Consider the following 20,824-nt stretch of genomic DNA (forward strand, 5'->3'; position numbering starts at 1 on the left):
GTACGACGCGGTGACTCCAAATCGTCGTGCTACGAAGTGTCGGCGATACGACCGTTTAGAATTTAGAGAATGCGTGAGGTTCTGGTATCGCGCGATCCGACGTCGCACTGCCAAAGAATAGAGACGCTGCACCGCGAAGCGAGGCAGACAGCCATGCCTTTTGGTACGTGGACGGTGACTCTGTAACTGTGAGAGACGACGCTCGATCTTTGCCACTCAGTATCTTGACGAAAAATAAATCTCGAGTAAGAAAATGCAGAGTTCGAACGCCTGGGACGATCAAAAAGCGACCTTCGTTATCAAAGACCTCGAGGCCGCATAAATTTTAAGCTCTCCTTCGTATGGTGTGTTGTATGCCGGGCCCTGACGTTCTGCGATTACGACGCCTGGTATTTTCCGCTATTCTTTGTACAATCGTCGATCTGAACGAAAGTCCAAGTAAAACCACGCGAGTTCGACATTTCTACAGATATTACTCGGCTTCAGTATTTTCTTATGCCGTTATTCACAGCGTGATTATTTTCCTAACATATCACTAACGCAAAAACTTCGATGCATCAAACAGTCCTTTGGGACGAATCTCGAAGATAAAAAGTTTCATCGAAAGACGAAACGTATACTTTGTGATCTTGATACATTCGTCAAATGTCAATTAATGGCAAACGATATGCTTCGTCCGTGAAGCAGTGGTATAATTCTAAAGTTACAGTTGTACAGTTACTCTGCATATTTTTTCAAAGGTGACGACAGTTGTCATCTTTGGCGCGTTACTCCGTAAAGTTGAATTTCTGTCGTTATACTTCTGCAACTTCGAAGACGTTTCGTACAACAACGTTTTGCAGGGGCCTTTATAACTAGTTACCAAAGTTCCTTTAAATCGGAGAACGCGATGCCCGGTACCAGTAACCGATAGTCAGCGAACTTATATAGATCTGCTGACATTGTCTTGCTTCTTTTAACAAATAATAATCGCCCTAATATTTACTCTCCTCTTTTTGTGTATGCGCGTGCCCTTTACTCGATTTAAATGTTAATTGGCCCGAGAGCTTGTTAATTCGTTTTCCCTTTTCGTTATAACGAAACGTTATTAAAAATAATAAACACGAGGGAAACAATCGAGTTGAATATATTTCCCACTCTCCTTTCCCTGTAATTCCTCGTTTTGTCGTATCTTGCGATCCCAATCAGTTCGTTACAACGATTCAAATGTACTGATAAGCGTTTAATAAAACGTATTTTCGCTTATGCTAGCATATCGGACAGATTCGACTATCTAAGCTGATATGTATAGAGTTGCACAGCTGATGTAACGAACGTGAAATTTAAAGATGGCGGAATCGATCCGCGAAGAAAAACTAAGAGCCAAATTATGATAAATTACATACGCAACTGCGAGAAGGACGATGTCTTGTTACCATCAGCGTGTAGAAACAGTCGCTCGTTTATCTTCCACAACAAATTAAGTCTAATTACTAGGGTATGATCGCGCGTAATTACGTTATGTTTCGTCGTTGCTTAATTAACGTAAGTTGGTTCGTGGGATTCGCGATATTCCTAACGTCCGCGCCAGTCGAGAAACATTTATTCTTGAGTAAATTAAAGTTATCCGTAAATCGCGTCGAGTAACGAACGCTCTTGTGAAACGGAAAGCGGAAAGTTGACGTACGAAGGAAATTTCGAGAAGAGGCAGGGGACAAAATTGGAAGAAAACGATATCTACTTCCCGCGTAAACAGCTCTTTGCACGACCACGTACCAACTTTCAAGATTTTACCAAGTTTCTAGTCTACACGTAATAAACGCAAACAGGAAGTAAATTAATTAGCAGTCAAATATTTTCGTCGGTTAAGATGCACCTTAAGATGAAGTAGAGAAAGTAACTTTAACGATATTATTTGTGTCGTATACGATGGATTCCGTATGTATCGAGAATTAACGAATAACAATTACTTGTGCTGATTTTAAACTTTGTTAACGATATTGCATATTATCGTACATATAAACGTATTCAGGATGTAAAACTTACCACGAACACGAGATGGAACGTTGGTCCGACGTTAGAGACAGCCTAGAACAAAAAGAATTTCTTTTATACAATATTTGAAGAACAAAGGATCGTAAACTTTTATGAAAATTGTAAACTTGTGTAAAATAATCGCTATTTCTACGGTCCACCGCGCTTATTCGCATAATAATTCCCATAAGCGCTGATTACGAGATATCGAGATTATTTGACAGTTTCGGTGATTTACACATTCGGCTAAGCATTAAATTAATAGCTTCTTGCTATTTATTTCAAAACCAACCGTTATTACCAACGTTACTACTATTTGAAACACTCGCGATACCTCAAACGTCGTTGCTATTTACGTTTATGTTATTTAAGCAACGAAACTAAACGTTTCTAGGCTTCCTCCGTCATTTGTTAACAAGTTTTTTAGAAATGTCTAGCCACGGTAGCGCGTAGAGCGTTAAGAGTATAAATTCGTGGCTGGCGAAAGAAGGGTAAAGGATGAAGATGGCGGAGAACGGGAAGAGAGGTGCGAATTTACGAGACAGGTACGCGGATGGTTCCACATGCTCTGCTTTCATCTGGAGCAACAACAATTCCGGGGATCCGGTATGCTGGACCTCTCGTCACTTCCAGACAAACAGTTTCGGTAGTTTCGCAGCTCGTTCACGCGGTATGCGTGCTAGCTAGCGTTCTTGCACACCGGAACGCACCAGATAACGCTGACCTGAAAAACTATGCAGCCCACCATAGATCGTCATTATCTCGAGGAACAGCCGGGGAAAGGGACCAGGGAGAACAGGATGCATTTGTCCCGTTCTTTCCGGAGAACGCGAGAACCGTGTATCTGTTTCGGTGGAAGAGCGTTGCTTGAATATGCGGGATGAACCTGTACATATGCACACGCGTACCAAATACGTCAGAAGGTTCTGCGAGCAGAGTGCATAGGCGCCGGATCCGATCCATTCATCTTAGATATTCCGGTTTTAGACTATCTTCAAGGCGAGTTTTATGGCAACGAAGAGAAAGGACGATATCGGTTTCAACGGGATCTAAGTAATCGAGATACGACGCTTACCGACATAAAATCAATAATTCCACGACATTTTTTCTCGCAACGTTAAGTCGTAAAAGATATTGTATTTAAAGCTAGCAGTCGTATATCGACGGACCACGGAAACGATGAAGCTTTCGACGGGATACATACATATATGCACGATCGAGTTATTCTTTCTTTGAATTATAGTTCGAATAATACATCGTATTTGCCATGCATACGGGTACGAGAATTCTCACATATTTTATACGTATTTTCTAACGGATCAAAAATAACAACCTACTATACGCGAAACGTTCAAGTGGATTTTGTTATCAAGAAAAATAAATGAAACGATACCGAGCAATGAACTTCGAACGGATTAACAAGTACCAATAGCGTTCTCGTAGCATTCTAGTAGCCGCAAATTCGTTTAATAAAATTCGTTGTTTTCACCTTAATCGAACGATTTTCAATTTAATCAAACGAATGTAAATGTAATAAATGCGATACAAAAAATTATCTGTATTTTTGCAACCACCGTGCAATAATTTTGTACCTTCTATTTGCACCCCATGCATTTTAACTCTTTGTGCATATAGATTCGATATTTATTTTCTAGAAAGCAAGAACATATAGAAACATTTGCATCGCATGCATAAAGACGCGTATAAAATCGCAAAGTACTACAAAGCGCGACGGGGGATGATGTAAATTATCGGAGGGCGAATCTTCGAAAATCGACGTGATAGAAAATACCGCGCGACCGGTTAAAAACCGAGATACAGGGAAACCAGAGATAAAAGAAGACGGTGATGAGAAGACGAGAAGGAATCGTTCGATTCTTTCAAAGTCGTTTAGCAAATACACTTTCGAGCTTTACTTTGCCCTCGTTCGAAGAGCTGCCTCTCGCCGGATTGCGAGACGAGGCCAGAGAAAAGAGATCGAAACGGGCTCGCCACTTTGCTCAACGAATTTTCTACCGTACGGCGAGTAGTCGTTTCTCATTGTCCGTGCACGCAACTTCGATCCACGCTAGATTTTGCACGCTTACGACCATTGCCGGGAAACGTCTCTCGAGCAATACCATCTAAAGAACCGGAGGAAAAGTATTTCCTCCAATTCGTAGTTGTTCGCGTTTTAGTTTGCCAGGTTGCTCTTTAGGAGATAAACCCAAGTGTATTCGGGAGACTAGCGTAAAGAAATGAAATTATTGTTCGACGGTTGGATTGTGTTGGATCGCGAATGACTTGTAAATTTTTAAAGCACTTGATCGTTATCGTGTGAATCTTGAAATTTCAATTATCACAGATGATAGAAGTAGATTTTCGTAGAAGTAGAACGTTGAAACGGATAATCGTTCTATTCTGTTTCCTAATTTTTTAATTGCTTCAACGATCTTGCTTTGCTCTGTAGATTAAAACTACGTTCTTGAAATTAACACTACCCTTTTATTATAAAGGGTTTGTTCCGAAAAATAGTCGAAATACAAAGAAATTCAATTTAGCGTCGTTCCATGTTTCCGGACACCGGTAATAAAATGTACAATTATCTTATAAAAATTTGTTCCTCTGTAGAACATCGTTTTAAATCTGCTTTAACGTTTTCATTTTTAATTACAACTCTGAAATTATTTTAAAAACTTCTATATTTCATAAAAACTGAGTAAGAAAAGACTAAACTTTCGTCCCAAAATTTTGTCGCTCCGTTGAACTGCTCTTTACGATTACGCTCTCCCTAATCCTCGTTTTTCCACAATTACGCACTTCTTCCTCGTTATTTCCATATCTCGTATTTCCCATTTAAATGATAAACAGCCTTAGCTACCGAAAACAGCGGTTTTAAACGAACGCGCATAAATAACGCAATGGTTTCTGCGATTCCGGTGAGCGAGAATACGAGAAGAGAGGGAAAAACCACGAATCGCAATGTACGTGTACGAGACATCAGAGCAACTCCAAACACGCGGTTTCGTTCGCTTGTAGTTTCGTAAATGTGCCTGCCAGAATTTCTGTCGCGTTTCTTCGAATCCATGCACAGTGCAGAGATTGTTGTTGCGGCGTTTCACGTCAAGGATGCTCGCAGTTCGGAGCTTAGATGGAAGGAAACAGAAAGTCACGAAAAGCTTTGTTTGCTTTTATCTGAACTTTGCGAAACGAGAAAATCAATTGCAAGTTGCAAATAGCAAAAGTATCTAAAGTCGCGGAGAAAAATAAATCGGCATTATATATCCGTATAGTGCGTAGTTTATTTCTTAAATAATTGAAATTAACATCTACATTTTTGTTGAAATAAACCGTATTTGAAGAAATTTCATTGATATCCATTTCCACTGGCTGATCTATCACTTATTTTTCCTTCCAACTGTGAATTTCAACACAATCTGTTTCAAAAATAGAGAATTCTAGAAATTGCAGTTATGTTTCAAATTCTTGATAGTTTAGGGTATTGAAACATAAAATGTTTCAATAAATATATCGTAAAGTGTTGCGCCGAAAGAAAACAGATTAATAATTCTTCGTGGTAATATTGCTGAATTAATTATTGAGATAGAGTGATTGGATCCGTTAAAGTATAATTTTTATATTTAGCCACCCGTGCACGTTGCAATTCATGTTAGGATATAAACGGATGCTCGTTTAGGTACAACTACGGCTTCATTTATCATTCTCTTTTCTCGTTCACTTACATTCATTCGATTAACTATAGCTCCCTGCAGTAAAGGAAAACGATTATAACTTGAGGAAGGAAGGTCTCTTTACGCGTAACTGCCTCTATTCGCTACTCATTCATTTTTTAGTTATATCTGTCGTAATAAGATCGTAATTTATGTCGAACTTAATGAAACTTGGATAAATTGAAAAAAAACTAATAAAAAAAATATATGCCATAAATAAAAGCAATCAGGACCGAATAAATACGATAATCAAAATTTAAACGACTAATTTTTAAACCAAAGTGTAATTCAATGAATGTTCTTCGTTTGCACAAAAAAATGCAGAAATAATATTTGTATTTCTTTTTCCCCGATATTGTTTTTTTTGAGATAAATTATATCGTAACCTGTGATAAATGACCGATAAATATATTATGCTTCCATGATCCTTTTCGCAATATTTGTTACAATATAGAGAACTCGATTCACGACTACGGCTGAATCTTATTCAACTAGAAAGAATTCTATGTATAAAGCTAGTATCAAACCGCGTGTCTTAATGTCTTCATTAAGAACAAGTTCTGCCATCTCTCTGTGATAGAGCGCTCAAGCTAAATGCAATTGGCCAGTCGAGGTCAGTAGTAGCTGAGACTTTCGTGAATATCTAACACAGGATATAGATTGTTAACCATGGCTCTCACGATAATCTCACGGAGCAAAATAAAATTTCGTCAGCTCTCTGGCTTCCGTGGCAATAATATCGATTGCCGAGAGTAAGTTATGACCACGGAATTAAGACAGAACTAAAAGGGTACAAAAGGTATAAAGGACAACAAAATTTGATCGTCTTAGGAGCGAGCAAAATATTTCTTATATAAGAAAAATTAGGTACCTGTGTTTATAATAAGAAAATATGAAAATTAGGTATGCATATGATTCTTTCACATCCAGAGTCGTATATTACAGGAGAGGAAAAAATTTAGGTTTCGAATATTTAAACTACACTGTACTATCGTTCGAGATTTCTCAGATTAAACAAAAGATTCGTCTATTGAATTTATCTTGGCATACAGAAATAAATTCAATGTTTGAACTACATCGAGTTTGCTGCAACAGCACAAAATAAACATTTACTCAATCCCGGTTATTAGTAACCTACAGCGATATCATTCCTCAAGCTTACCAACCACAAAATTATTTCCTGCTCCGGGAAAAGAACACCGGTATAAAAGATAAGTAGCGAATTTTTATCTTTCTCAACGAGCGAACCGCTTGGAAAAAAGCAATTAACCTCTCATCCTATTTCCTCTTGATATCTTCGTCAACGCTCTAAATTATGGTCGACCATTCCTTAAAACAGCCTTCTCATTGATCTCCTTCTTTACCCGTGCTATTTAAAATCGACCCACGTCGATAGTTAAAAATGGCAGATCTCGAATATTTGTCTCACGTTCCCCGAGAAATTCTCCGCGTTTCCTACGTTTTGACACGATCGCTCTTCGCCAAAGTCCCCATACTCATATTTATATCGATTCACCGGCACGAAATAGCATAGAGCCCGAGTAATCTTTCACGTTAAAGTTGAGTTCGTTTAAAGCTTAGATTACGGACGAGCTGAGATCGTTTAAATATCGAATATACGTCAAACTGAATTTTGAAATATATTTCTGAAATCTAGTCCAATGAAAAATCCACTTGATCAAATTCGTTACATTCGTTTCCACAAAATTCTTACAAAGCTTCGCGCTATTCAAACTCTATGGATTTAAGTTTTCCAGGGTGAATTTAAAAGTATGGATCTTGTTATCTCAATGGTCGACCACGCTATTATTATATATCACGCTGGTTTCGATCGATCATCTCATTCAGAGATACCACCATGGCTACTAAGCCCACGGAAAATGCAAGGAAGATCCCCGTGATTGCAGGCTTAAGTTACAATCGCAAGTAGTATTACGTTCTAGGCTTCGTCATTTCGTTGCCTTGACCGCTAATGGAATTGATTTTCCCATTTCCACCTAAAAATTAGTGCCAGCGAAACGATTGCATTAAATCCACGCGTATCAAAGTGTTTCTATGCTTTTAAAAACTCTACTTCTCTAAACTAATAAAATATTATCTTGTTTTGCACTTACAATTAATTGAGATCTATTTTTCTGCAGAAATGTACGAAAGCTGTTACAAAGTTCTACCAATCTTGATACGTTGTTTCGTTATGATTCTTGTGATAGAATTATCTAGTTCTATGGAGAGAAGAATTTCAATGGAATTTCAAAGTAAATCGAAGAGTAGGATGATATTTCCGGGATTCCTAGAGTTCCCTTTGTCAGCATTTTCCACGCGTCTTGCGTGTAATTAAATTATTTGAACGTGCCTGTGATATTGACCGACGGGCGTGTTTCAATTTTCCACGGTGACGAACCGGTCGCGCGTCGATTAAAAATTGTCGAGCACCGAGCTGCGCGAAGTTGGTACCCTCAAATGCGAACTTTTATTAAAACCAACTTGCATTCGGTTGTCCACCATTTGACCACATTTGTCCGATCAAAATTTTCGTTTATCCACTCTTCGAAGAAGGAAGGTACCAGAGCTTTTTAAATTTTCATTTGGTGGTAACTTTTTTTCGGATGGTGGGGAAACGAAAACTTTAATCGGACAAATGTGGTCAAATCGTGGACGGCCGAACGCAGTTTGGTTTTTGTAAAAATTCGCAAGTGGGGCGACGGGGTCAGCTTCATCCAGCTCGTGCACCGCGCATCGAAAACGCTGACAAACGCGGCAAATTATCGATCGATCATGACAGTGGCTGGACGAGAATCAAGCACGCGAGAACCCGTTCGTTTGATGCGGAAATATACCAATATTAAACATCGCCACAATTATCGTATATCTAGTGGGGTATTTTTAATTCGTTTTGAAGCAGTGCGCGGGCGAAGGGAAAGCCTTATCGCAACAATTGCCGATACACGTCCGCCATTTCTGTCAAGTTCATGATTTAACGAGTAACCGTGCTATAGATTTCTATCGAAACGACGATTCTTTAAATCATATTTAAACTCCATAATTTTCCAACAGTTCCGATGCTTCGATTACTTCGATAAATCATATTCTTCCTACATCGATATTGTGTTAACCGTGTCTATAGTGCCTGTTTTGTTCGTTAATAATGATCGGTTTAACATACAAAGCGATGAACAAACATTGTTTATTATGTTTGCCGTGTTTTAACAAATATTGATCTTTATGGATAGACGAACATTTGCGAACCATCGACCACGCATTCATTCACCATTAAACTCGTTAATAATTATGCAAACTCATTATCTCTAATGATCAATGCTTATCCAATATGTTACAGCCTGATGGCTTTAATACAGGATAATAACTTGATGATCTTAAATACTATAGGAGTTGTTTATGACGTGGCAGAACTGTTCGAAAATAACTTGGATATTATTAAGTGAAGCTATACGATAATACGTATTAAATTTCCACTTGATAAAAAAATTAGAAAATTTGAATTATGGGAATTAGAATACTATTTTATTATTTTCTATTCCGCGTTAAATATCTTTGAGTTACATACCGAAGATATTCTGTAGCGCAATCAGCACTTTGTTTATCACAAGCTACCGGCAACTAAATTATAATATCCCGCGTAATAGAATTTCCGACATTCCAACGAAAGCAAACGTAATATTCGCGCACATATCACTACGATTATTCTACCGACGCGGCTCATTTCGTTGAATCCGTTGTGAAATCAGCACGTTCAGTCGCTTTTAAACCAACATAAAGAATCGAACAGTTACAAAGAAAACAACACGATTTTAATCTGCGAGTTTCAATTTCCTTTACCTAGCAAATAAAAATCTTACTTTCCAAAACTATAATACTGCTACGAAACATGCTTGAGACGCGTCATTTATCATATCATTCTAATAAGGTTACCGGCTAACTAACAAGTGTAGCCAACCTAATATATGTACATGTGTCTCAAGCTTGGATTGCCAACTTAACACGATCATGATGCAGAATGTCGAAGTCCGATTGGCAGAATCGATCGAAAGAAACAATCGATCTTTATCGAACTCTAGAATATCGGTCTAATAACGAAAACGATTGCAAACATATTCGTAACGTTGTGTATGGTGATAAGTGGACGTGCTGGAACGATCAGCATAATTAAGTAAGTAATTAATCGTTGAAATATAATTCATAATCATACGTGATACATAAAGATACGACGACTAGGTTGCGGATTTTTATGTTAATTATCGGTGAAGTACGAAAAAATTAAGTGATAATATCGTATATATATTCGTGATAATATTTGATGGATAGAATCTCCGCTTAGATTCCTTTTTCTAATCGTTTCCATAAAAGTATCAGTTTGCGTGGATATCCATAGTTTAATAATTACTAAAGAAGTACAGATACTCTAGCATATTTCGCTTACTTTTCAAAATGCATGTGATTGACTTGAACTATGTAAGAAATGGGTACATAACTTGCATGATAAGAGAAATTAAATTTAAAAAATTTTGCAAAATCAAAATGGCGCATTGGGAGTGCAGTGTTCGAGTGTATCGAAAGTGTAATACTTAAAAAAGGGACCTGATCTTAGATTAAAACCATCTATAACACACGGAGCGACACGGCGGTGGTACTTTTAACTCGGTTTCGTCGAACTTTCCGCAAAGATTTTATTTACGGAATTAAACAGCCGTATCGTTACTTGTATGGAAGTTGCGCGTATCGCGAGAGATTCGGAAACAGGAACAAAATTTCATTCCGGCTCAACTAATTCGGCCATGTAAATACAATATTGGCTGGTCGCCTCGATCCGCAGGGATTCCATCGAACCGCTACGCCAATCGACCTATTTTCTGTTTCCTGTCTTCGGCCGATCCTTTTCGCCGATAATGTTGCATCGCTATCGAAGCTACGTATCGGTTTACTTCAATGTTCGTGGAAAATGACAGGTTTCCCTTTTTACATTGTCTGCCAGTTAATTAGTTCCTACTTGCTTGTTACGAAAAGAATAAATTGACGATTTTTAAAATTAAGGCAGGTAATTGGCAATGGAGTTATCGATGTTCTACATCGATATTGTATATTTTACAGGCCATACAACGGACGAGAGTGAAATACGGTTTTTCTGTATTCAGTATTCACAGGCAAAGTATGTTTCGAAGCAAAGTTGATTGTTATTGATTACAGAAATCACATGGTTGAAGTAGCCTGTTATTTACCATATAGAAACTGATTTATTTATTTATCGAAATAAATCAAAACGATCGATACGATACGCGCTTTGAATACTGATAAATTATTTATTACATTTTCGCAGTTTTTTAGCAGTCAGTTTAGTAAAATAACTTGTTTGAGTCAAGACTTTTGTATCCGTTGTATCTATCTATTTTAATTTTCTTCTACGGTTATTACATTCGTGAAAGCCTCGCCCGCCCATTTAAGCTTTCTAAAAATTGTTCTCATCGTTGTATAGTACAGCTTTGCTACAAGCTACATCGTATATACCGTATATTACATTTAAAACATATCACTTTACAGCAGTTACGTAACTATGAATTTTGCGAATTGCAAAAATTCAGTATTTCGAAGTCGTAGTGCAATTTCACCAACTCGCAATCTGTTTTCTCTATCGTTAGAGGAGTTTTAGCAACTTCGATTCGCTTATAATTTCGATTGTTCTTTAATTATCTATAATAATGTTCAAATAATTCGATTGTATCATTAAACGCGCAATTATTGACACGAAAAATAGAAGAGTGTGATTTATATCGTATATCGTTGGTTTGCTAAAAGAGTGACATAACTAACAAAAGTAAAAATATTTTCATTCAAATAGGGAACTTTCAAATAGAAAATTATTAATTACTTAATCATTTAACAATGATATTTAAAACACCGATAAACAAAGTACATTGTGCATAGATACTTATGTACGTAAGGATATTAATAATTATATTTTATCATGTTACCATCATGATGAATCTCCATGGCATGGAAGATGAGAATGCACTAGTAGAACAACGAGAAATGATATTTCTTTTTCAAGATTCACGAATTTCGCGACATTTAATACAACACGTAATTAAGCAACGAGAGACATCTTATAACACGAGAAACGTCGCGATAATACGTAAGACACGAGCCGTATCGTAAAACTAATGTTGAGCGCGCGATACCGCGGCAGTGACTGAGAATGTAACGACCTTTCCTTGACGTTTCATAGCGTCTTTGTTTATAGCCCCCGTTTTTGTATCGCGTTGAACCCCTGCTCGTTCAAGCCGTGGTGGAGAGCCGAGCCAAGTCGTGATAAATATTTATACATTTTATGACAAGCTTCTACTTCGGAATATATCATTCACGAACATGTTTATTCGTACCAATTACTTCGACCAACTTTTAGTATTCTAAGATATTACCACATATTTAAAAAATTACTATAGAAATATCTTTACTTTATTTACGTTCTTAATCTAAATTTATACATACGATCTTTCGACAATTTTTAAAATTACATTGCACAATATATACCTAATACGCTATTATCATGTATCATAAAAATAATACAATTGTAAGGATCGTATTAGAAAAAGAAATCGGAAGAAGAAGACAGATGAAGGTAGAAATATTTTGCTGGATGAAAATTATAGGTGAAAAAGGCATACATTTTTTCTATTTGTGTACGTATTTCTGTATGCACGATATTTTCCTTTTCAACTTCAAGATTGAATACTATATAGCGTGCACGTTAGCGGTCAATTAGGAAAATGAAAGTCCTATTGTGCGACGTTAATATAATAAATTCTTGACCGAAACATGACGAATTTTTTGCCGTGCCGAGTTCCTAAGGATTTTGCAGCAATCGTGGCATTAGTGTCATCCAACACTCGCCGGGCAACGCCGCATTTATCAGATTTTCCCTGCAAATGGACCAATTACACTTGTTGTCACGATCGGAATTTGATTCGGATAAACTCGCGCGGTACGCGCACCTGTTTCAATTTGATAGTTAACCCCGTTCGTCGGTGCAACTAATTTAAGCTTGTAAATAGGATATTGGTCTGCGTATCGAACCCACAGGGATGCGATAAACTTACCGAACAACACGATCCATTCCTAACCTCTGACTTCCTTCGTTGAATCTTCAATTACGTGGATTATTCTAGTTGAGCGGTCTCGGTGAAACTGGCGTTAAGGCGAGACCATCGAGCATCCTCGACATTGTGTTCGAGTTTATGCCTGAACTTAATATTAGTCATAGGAAGTATAGAATGTGAAAAGCTGCGCTACGTAGCAGATCATGATGAAGTTTTGTGCACGATGAATTTACCACGATGAAGTGCAAACAATTAGAAATTTAAACTGGATAGTGTGAGTAGTATGAATAGAAGTAAAAGAATAGTACGCGATAACAAAGAATAAAGCTTGACGAAGTACAGGTAGAGGAAGATGGAAGGCGATAATCCTAGATAAAACAGAATAATGATAGGATAGAAGTCGAGATTAAGCAAAGTGTCAAGAGATGAGACGACTCGTGAAACGAATTGTCTTGATTGCAAATGTAAAACTTGCAGACGTTTTGAACGAGTAGCGATCTTTTTAAAATGAAAAGAAAGTAGATGATATATAGTTTGATGTATTAATATTTCAACTCTTTGCACTCTACACATTTTTTGAGAAATTTCCAAATTCTATAGGACGTATCCTATAAATCTTGCATTCGATGCAGTATCTTTATTTATAAAAATCAATTAAAATCCTCGTATAATCATAGAACAGATAATCCCATTTCACGATTAGTTTTTCCACGGGAACGAGAAAAGGCGAAGAGAAAAATTCTAGTGTGGAGCAACTTGGGAAAGAAAATAGAGAACAGTGAAAAGAGAAAGTAGAGCCGGCTGAGTCGAACACTTCTTCCCGCTTGGAGTTACAAAGGTCTCGCGAGTCGGCCGCAGCATTCAAAGGAAGCACATAAATCCAAAGACACAAATGACTCGTTCTAAAGTGATTTTATTCTCCCCGTTCGACGCGTCTCCTATTCTTCCTTCGAACCAATCGTGTGACGAGCCAAGAACGAAATCCTCCTACGAATTCTTTCTTGTGCTACGAGCGACACTTTTATTTCTTTTTCGCCCGTTTCCCGTCTCGCGAAACGAAACAAAGCTAGAAAGATGTTCCTGCTGCTCGATTTTCCAACGCGTAAACATGCGAATGCGCATCTTCGCTGCAGTTGCTGTTTCGTGATGTATTTCAAGATTAAGAATTTTCACCTTGATACAAGGGCGCAAAGTAGAGGCTGTGAAAAGCTGGAGGAAAAGAAGGGAAAACCGAACAGAAGCTTGCCTCGAAGGATAGGCTACAAGGAATGAATGTAAGCGTTGCAGGGGTTTAAAGGGCCAACTAAGTGGGGGAACGCAACGAAAGAACTTCGAGAGGGACTTATCTTTCTCGGTGTTTGAACTCTTGCAGGCCAAGTAGCTTGAGAGATTTAAAGACTCCTCGCAAGTGAAAGATTCGCAGAAATATGGGAAAAATTTGAAACTTGCCGTATTGATAGAGTAAATCTGGTGTTTTTAACTGGAATATTTAGCGTTTGAGTTCTTTTCTGTTTAAACGATAAGGCTTGAAAACGTTACTGTCCGATAGTTTAATATCTGTTCTGAATCTGTTAAGGAGACAAAAACTATGACAAAGTTGAACTCTATCGTACAGTATATATAGTATATTCTAGAGAGATTCTACAACAATTAATAATTTCTAAATATCCATCAACATAAATTATTCCATTCTTACGTTTCCGTTAAATCACCTTCTAAAGACTTTCTCTCTCTGTGTCTCTCGGTAATCTCACTTAAATACCAACGTACCGATCTCTATCGATCAGTACAACACAGATTTCTTCATTTTTCATTCAGTTGGGCACAATAAGTTTGTTCTCATCGAGGCGGAAGAAGCAAAGTACGAAACACGGTCGTGCACAAAAGAGAGTAATAGCTTACACGATCTCGAAGTTCCCCCCTATCGCGGAGGGTTATTCTAAAGGAGCTTTCAGCTTTATTAATGCTGGTACTAATTTTCACCGACTCCGCTCTGTCTCTTTTACAGCCATCTGTCACCCTTCAACAGCCTCTGACACACTCGACAGCCCGCTGTCTTACATTGCGAGAGCAAACTGTTCACTCTCTTTTTGACGGTATTCGCCTCGCTTCTCTTGCTTTCTGATTTCAATTGGACCGGCTCGCGTATGAAATGTTTTCGTTTGTCGTGTCAAGCTTTGCCGATCTTCGTGTTTCATCGCGTGATGTGTGTCGTCGAGTTACGAACGTGAGAATATTCGCAAGCATACGCGCACAATTTAATACAAATTTGTTATTCGTACGAATTAATTTAATAGGAATTTATTATTTGTATAAATCAATTTAATAGAAATGTATTATTTGTATAAATCAATTTAATAGAAATTTATTATTTCTACGAATCAATTTAACAGAAGCTTGTTGTTTGCAAAAAATTAATACAAATTTATTATTTGTCAATGCGATGTTTGCAAGCACATGCGACCAATTTAATACAACTTTATTATTAATAACTCATTTCCTCTGAAATAAAAAATTATATTATATTACTTACTGCATTACATGAGATTGAAATAAGTGTGTAGGAATAACGCATTTAGCGTTCCCAGATAAATTTATTGTTCCTAGACAAAGCTTTCCTAGATAAATTTTTGAAAACAATTTTATAGCCTATACGAAGAAGTGGCAATGATTGTTTTATACTTACCTAAAGGGTTAAAAGGTAATTGCTCGGTTTTATTTTACCAAATACTTTTTATATGCTGTAAAATAGTACTTCCATTAAACACATTTATTCGGTTGATTCATAGCGACGGGTAATAGTAGTACTAACGCTCTAAGTCCAGTTCCATCGTTTCCAGTTAGCATTTAAGAGGAAGTTAAGATGCAATTTGCGGTGAAATGAGAAACGCCGATTTCACGTCGCTTCGTTTAATTCCCTTTTAAATTTTATGCCTCCTCGTTGAATCCTTTCTTCATTTAAAAAGCACGTTGATTTCGGTAACGTAAAATCATGCGTATTACCCGAACTGGTTAATAAAAGATGGAAGAGCACATGCTACGTAAATGCAAAGGAACTTGCACTTTAACGTATCGGGAGCCGGGATATCGTTAGAATAAAAGTCACCGAATGTTTTTCTTGATATTTTGATCATCGTTTCTTTTTATCGAAAGCATAAATAACGTGGAGATACAATAAAAACGAGGAACATAGAAGAAGTTGAGAGAGATTTGACGAGAGAATCGTTGACTCGAAAATTTTCATCAGCCCGCGTCTTTTGTGCGGAATTCGGCTGAACAATGCTGTAAGATTAAAATCTATCGGCATCGAAATGTATGAAATTTTAATTTTAATCAGTTACCTATCTTTTTGTAAAATATTATCATTGCTGTCGTGAAATTTTATAGCGACTAATATTGATTTTTATGCACAACGTATAATTACGAATTTGTTACGTTGTCAAGTGAAATGTCTGAAAAATCTTTTCATATTTCGTTCTGAAACGTCGAACGAAGGAGAAAGGGCAATACTAAAGTACAAGGAGTTTCTCGGAGCATTTTACGTTAGTACTATTTCTGCAGTGGCCATAATGGTTATGGCCAAATATTTATCCATGGAACTTTTCAGTAGTATAGCCTTTTATGTCTCTGGAAGTATCTTTGATGAAAGTTTTCCTTGTAGAAGTAAATATTTGTTCAATTTACAATATCAAGCTTAGGCACTCCTAGAATCGTTTGCAAAACAAATTAGTGTATTATAAATTCATAAAACGTTATTTTGCTACTTACCACGGACAAATTAGACTTTGAATTTGAAAGTTTCAAATAGAAATTCAGTTCTTAGATTAAGGACTCAACTAGTAACTTTCTAAAGGTTATGTAAAATTCAAAAGAATATTCACAAGGAGTATGCATCGCCTTTCTTAAGCTTTCATCCCTCTTTTTCAGCTCCTCTCTTGAAAACATCTCGAGAAGAAGAAGAAACTTTTCCTATTGTGCTAGCCGTAAGCAGAAAGAAGTATCCGTCTGGATTAAATATTTTAAACTTGGTCGCTCCTGAACTTCAGAGATTCTCGAGCCAAATCAACGTGACGAGCAGTTGATGGTTCGTACAACATACATATATTAAATCGGTGAAACTTTGTTTCAATATTTTTTACGTAATAGACTGCAAAACGTATTTCTGATCTTATCTTAAACACAAATCTTCGTTAACAACACGTTGAAATAAATACACCGATTCACAAGATTTTATAACATTTTATAAACGTATAATATGTGTTATAATACGTTTAAATATACGTTTTTAATAATAATAATTTGAAATTTCATTGACACTCTAATAAAACCAGATTATGATTACGATTATTATCAGTAAAGTTTGAGATAGATCTAAAAATGTACACGCATAATACAAAAGTTATTGGCTTCAAATTGGGCCAATTTAATCATGGCAGTTACAGTGTAAATGAAATTTCAAGACGTTTTATGCGGTACATGCAATATACGGTGACGAACAAAAGTATCGGCACAGCTAGTATGATTTTAATTAGAGCATAGCTGCAAATAAATCGAACAGAGAACTCAATATTCGATTATTCGTTTACATATAACGACATTAATTTGTTTCTTATTCGGTCTCTTATTTCTAAAAGAAAGTATCAACGAGTATAAAACGAGTCGTAGGATCCAAGAAGCGCCTGTTGTAGAACGAAAAATAATAGTATATTTGCTTAAAGAAAGATATTCGTGTTCCATTGTTGGGAATTTAATGGAAAGAAGTCGCTTCGCCATTAGAAGCGTAATCGAACGATTTTCTAACACAGAAACTGTAGTAAATGCTCGGCGATCGGATCACCCAGAAATGTTGAACGAGCGACGAAAGAGTAAAATCATTAATATTGCGAAAAATGATCCCACTGTCTCTTCTTCGGAGGTCGCAACAATTAACCAAGATTTTTATAAGGATGTCCATCCCGTAACTATTCACCGAGTACCGTTGGAAAATACCGGTATTAAAGTTGCGAGACGGAGGCCAATAATAACTAAAACACATTACGCTTTACACGCAGAACGTTAACCGCTATCGTATGATGAAAACCATGACAATGTAATCAGCGTGTGTCTCTAAAAAACTGTTGAGAGTATCAAGGTAGTAGTTGCACAGAGCGAACAAGAGTAACTCTTGACCTTGCGTTATCTTGCTCCGCACAGTAGTATAGTCTGCGTTCGGTCAGTCGGACGTTACCGCACCGCAACATACAAGTCCAGGTATTTGCCTCGGACCAGAACATGTTTCGTCTTTCTTACGAATGTTCCTACAACCTGTCATGGTCACGCGAAGCAACACCGCGAAATTGAACCTGCCTTCACGAGCAACATAATCGCGGCTACGGATGCCGTTTTCTGGATATCGTGATGAAACTCGATCGAAAAGCGCTCGAGCGTGGATACTGATCGTGACGCAGGATAAAAAGTGTTAGCGAAAATGTTGGAAGGAGGAAAGATATCGTTGCCGAGGGAAAGGAAGGAATCGACCATGAACGTAGCAGGCGCAAAAGGCACTGCCTCTACTCTCCGAGTACGCCATTTATGTCCAAGTATGCGCGCATCCGTGGCCGATATTACCAGCGGTCACATCGCGATCGATGCTTCAAAAAACTCTATTTTCACGCGCGCCACTTTAATGTTTTATTTATTTTATGCACGAAATGACGAATCGAGGAGTCGAGGAGGAGACGAAACTCTTTGAGAAATCGAGGCTTAGTGTTTATCGGAAATTATGATTTATGTGGCGAAACGTGGCACTTGTTAGTGGCTTCAAACGTAGAAAGTCGTTATTTTGTCTTAATGTTGGAAATATTTAAATAATTATCAAACTAAATCCTGTTTTCAAGGCAACTTGTTTCTGCCTCTGCTCGGTATTTATCTATTGTATTATTTGGATATACCGGCTTAATAGCACCGCGACAATTTCCGTTTATCACCACCGTATGTAACTACACCAGGGTTCCGTAAACAGAGTGTGAGAAACTCCTTAAACTCCGGAGCTTATCTCGCGTTGTTTCAGAGATAGGCGAGATTCCGGTAGAAGCAAGTAAGTTTTAGGCGTGTTACGCTGATTCGGAACGCGCGGCCGAAAAAGGAGTAACGCGCGCGTTCACTTTGGAGAGGTTTCGAAAGTGTCTACCTTTTATTAACTAGTGGTAACTGGCGGTTTATGCGCGTCGTTAAAACGTAATGTTGCACGCTGGTCGAGCTTCGTAACGCGCGGTAACGTGCATGTAGGTACGTTTGAGCACGGTATCCCGATCGTAATTTCTCCCCTTTTTCGCTTAACCGACGTTGCATCGAGGAATTTCTTCGACCGTTTTTACAACTTTGATACCTTTTCAAGGGACGAAGTAGAAGGGATCGAGTACTTGCGTTTCAATCAGCCATTTGCAATCTGCGCGAAACATTTACAAATATCGAGAGAACGAAGGCGTTCCGATCGTGCAAAATGTCACAAAATTTGCCAGTTGAAATTTGTCAAATGCAAGTGTAAATAAAAATGTTTTTCTATGGATTGGAAATTAAAATCAACGAATCGCCATGTGGCAGGAATTTTAACAGCGATTCGTTCCAGTCGAGCTGAATTTTCTCAATTACGTAAATCGAACGAAATAAATTTCTTGCACGTACGAATTATATTTAATCTCCGTATAAAAATGTGCGTGTTCGGTATCGTGTTAAGTACGCTATGTATTATCATTGATACGAACGCGTTGCTGCAAATTGCGCGCGATATAAATCGCACAGCGGAGCTAATGGTTTTGGCCCGAATAAACGTTTGCGGAAAAGAGCTTAACAGAGGATCGAAGGACACAAATTATAAAAATCAAAATGAATCGTTTCGACGAATCTATCATTTCGATATAAATGTCACTACTTAGGTATCGCTTATCCTGAAAGAAAGGGGTGTTACGATAAAACGTTATTAAGACATTAAACTACGCTATTATATACGATCGATCTGTCGTCATGAAGGCAGAAACAAGAATTTAGGAAGCTCTGTGTCATAATCACGTAAAAACGTTCGTGTGGAACGTTCGTGAGAAGTAAACGACTAATTTGTTATAGGTTAATTTTCCGTGAAATATGGTTTTATTAAATTAAAAGCGAAAGATTCGTAAAATAAATTATTTCTTTTCATTCGTGGTCATGCGATTTTATTTGCGATTGTTTGAATCAATTTGCATTGTTAAATTCTACTTTACACACCATTGTCGTTATGAAAAAGAATTCCAACGTTTCGTTTAGTACTCTTCTCATCGATATTTCACTAATTCCATATACATATAAAAGTCATCGACAGCTCCAACGAGTACAAAACTAAACCGTTACTTTTAGTTCAAATTTCATTTCAATAAATATAAAATATTTCGGCATTTTGCGTTTGATACAAAAGATTTTGCATTTACAGATCCAGCAAGTATCTGAACAATATCCCTTAATTCCGATAGAATTAAAAAATGTGCGAATTCCCTGAAATCCTCACACAGCGATACTAGCGGTTCTACAAACTTATGGGAACAAATTGCATTGATTCTGTCATCGAATGGCATGTCGTTTGAAGTGGTTACCCATGATATCCAAATCTGCGTATTCGATTCCATTCTCGTCGAAAGCACAAAGATTAGAGGCATTTCAACCGTGCAGCTGGCTGGCCGCGAGGAAACTTTGTATTTTCCAGTTCCCTGCGATATCCATAGTTCTACGATGCATCGGATCTAATACGCGAATACGTGGCTATTGCGAAAGAATCGTATTTCGGTCGTCGAACGAACTATGAAATTTATATTTCATCGTCGCCTATAGAAGAAAAGTTGAACCGACGAACGCGACACTTTTCATTGGTTAGAGAGTTTTTCATTAACTTTTCTTTTCGTCGTCTCTTATTTTGAGCAAATTTTATGCTCTTCCAAATTTGAGGTTTATAAAATTTGAAGTTCCTAGAAGCGTATTAAAAGT

At 37.4% G+C, this 20,824-nt stretch overlaps 1 protein-coding gene across 7 annotated transcripts in view; it reads right to left on the reverse strand.

Annotated features, from left to right (window-relative positions):
• LOC100741930 (zwei Ig domain protein zig-8) overlaps positions 1 to 20,824 on the reverse strand; it is a 237,661-nt gene that overhangs the window by 113,126 nt on the left and 103,711 nt on the right. For 2 of the 7 annotated variants that reach the window (XM_033318444.1, XM_033318443.1), the window contains exon 1: positions 11,708 to 11,921. The exons of 1 other annotated variant lie outside the window; for it this stretch is intronic. In XM_033318444.1, coding sequence (XP_033174335.1) covers positions 11,708 to 11,726 — 19 coding nt within the window. In that variant the 5' untranslated portion in view covers positions 11,727 to 11,921. Of the gene's footprint in view, positions 1 to 2,025; positions 2,068 to 9,288; positions 9,573 to 11,707; positions 11,922 to 20,824 lie in introns of those variants that run through there. 4 more of the 7 variants (XM_033318445.1, XM_012394667.2, XM_003486026.4 and 1 more) reach the window with 4 other exon arrangements.

The sequence above is a fragment of the Bombus impatiens genome, unplaced genomic scaffold, assembly GCF_000188095.3.
Source record: "Bombus impatiens unplaced genomic scaffold, BIMP_2.2 scf_0096, whole genome shotgun sequence".
NCBI lineage: Eukaryota > Metazoa > Arthropoda > Insecta > Hymenoptera > Apidae > Bombus > Bombus impatiens.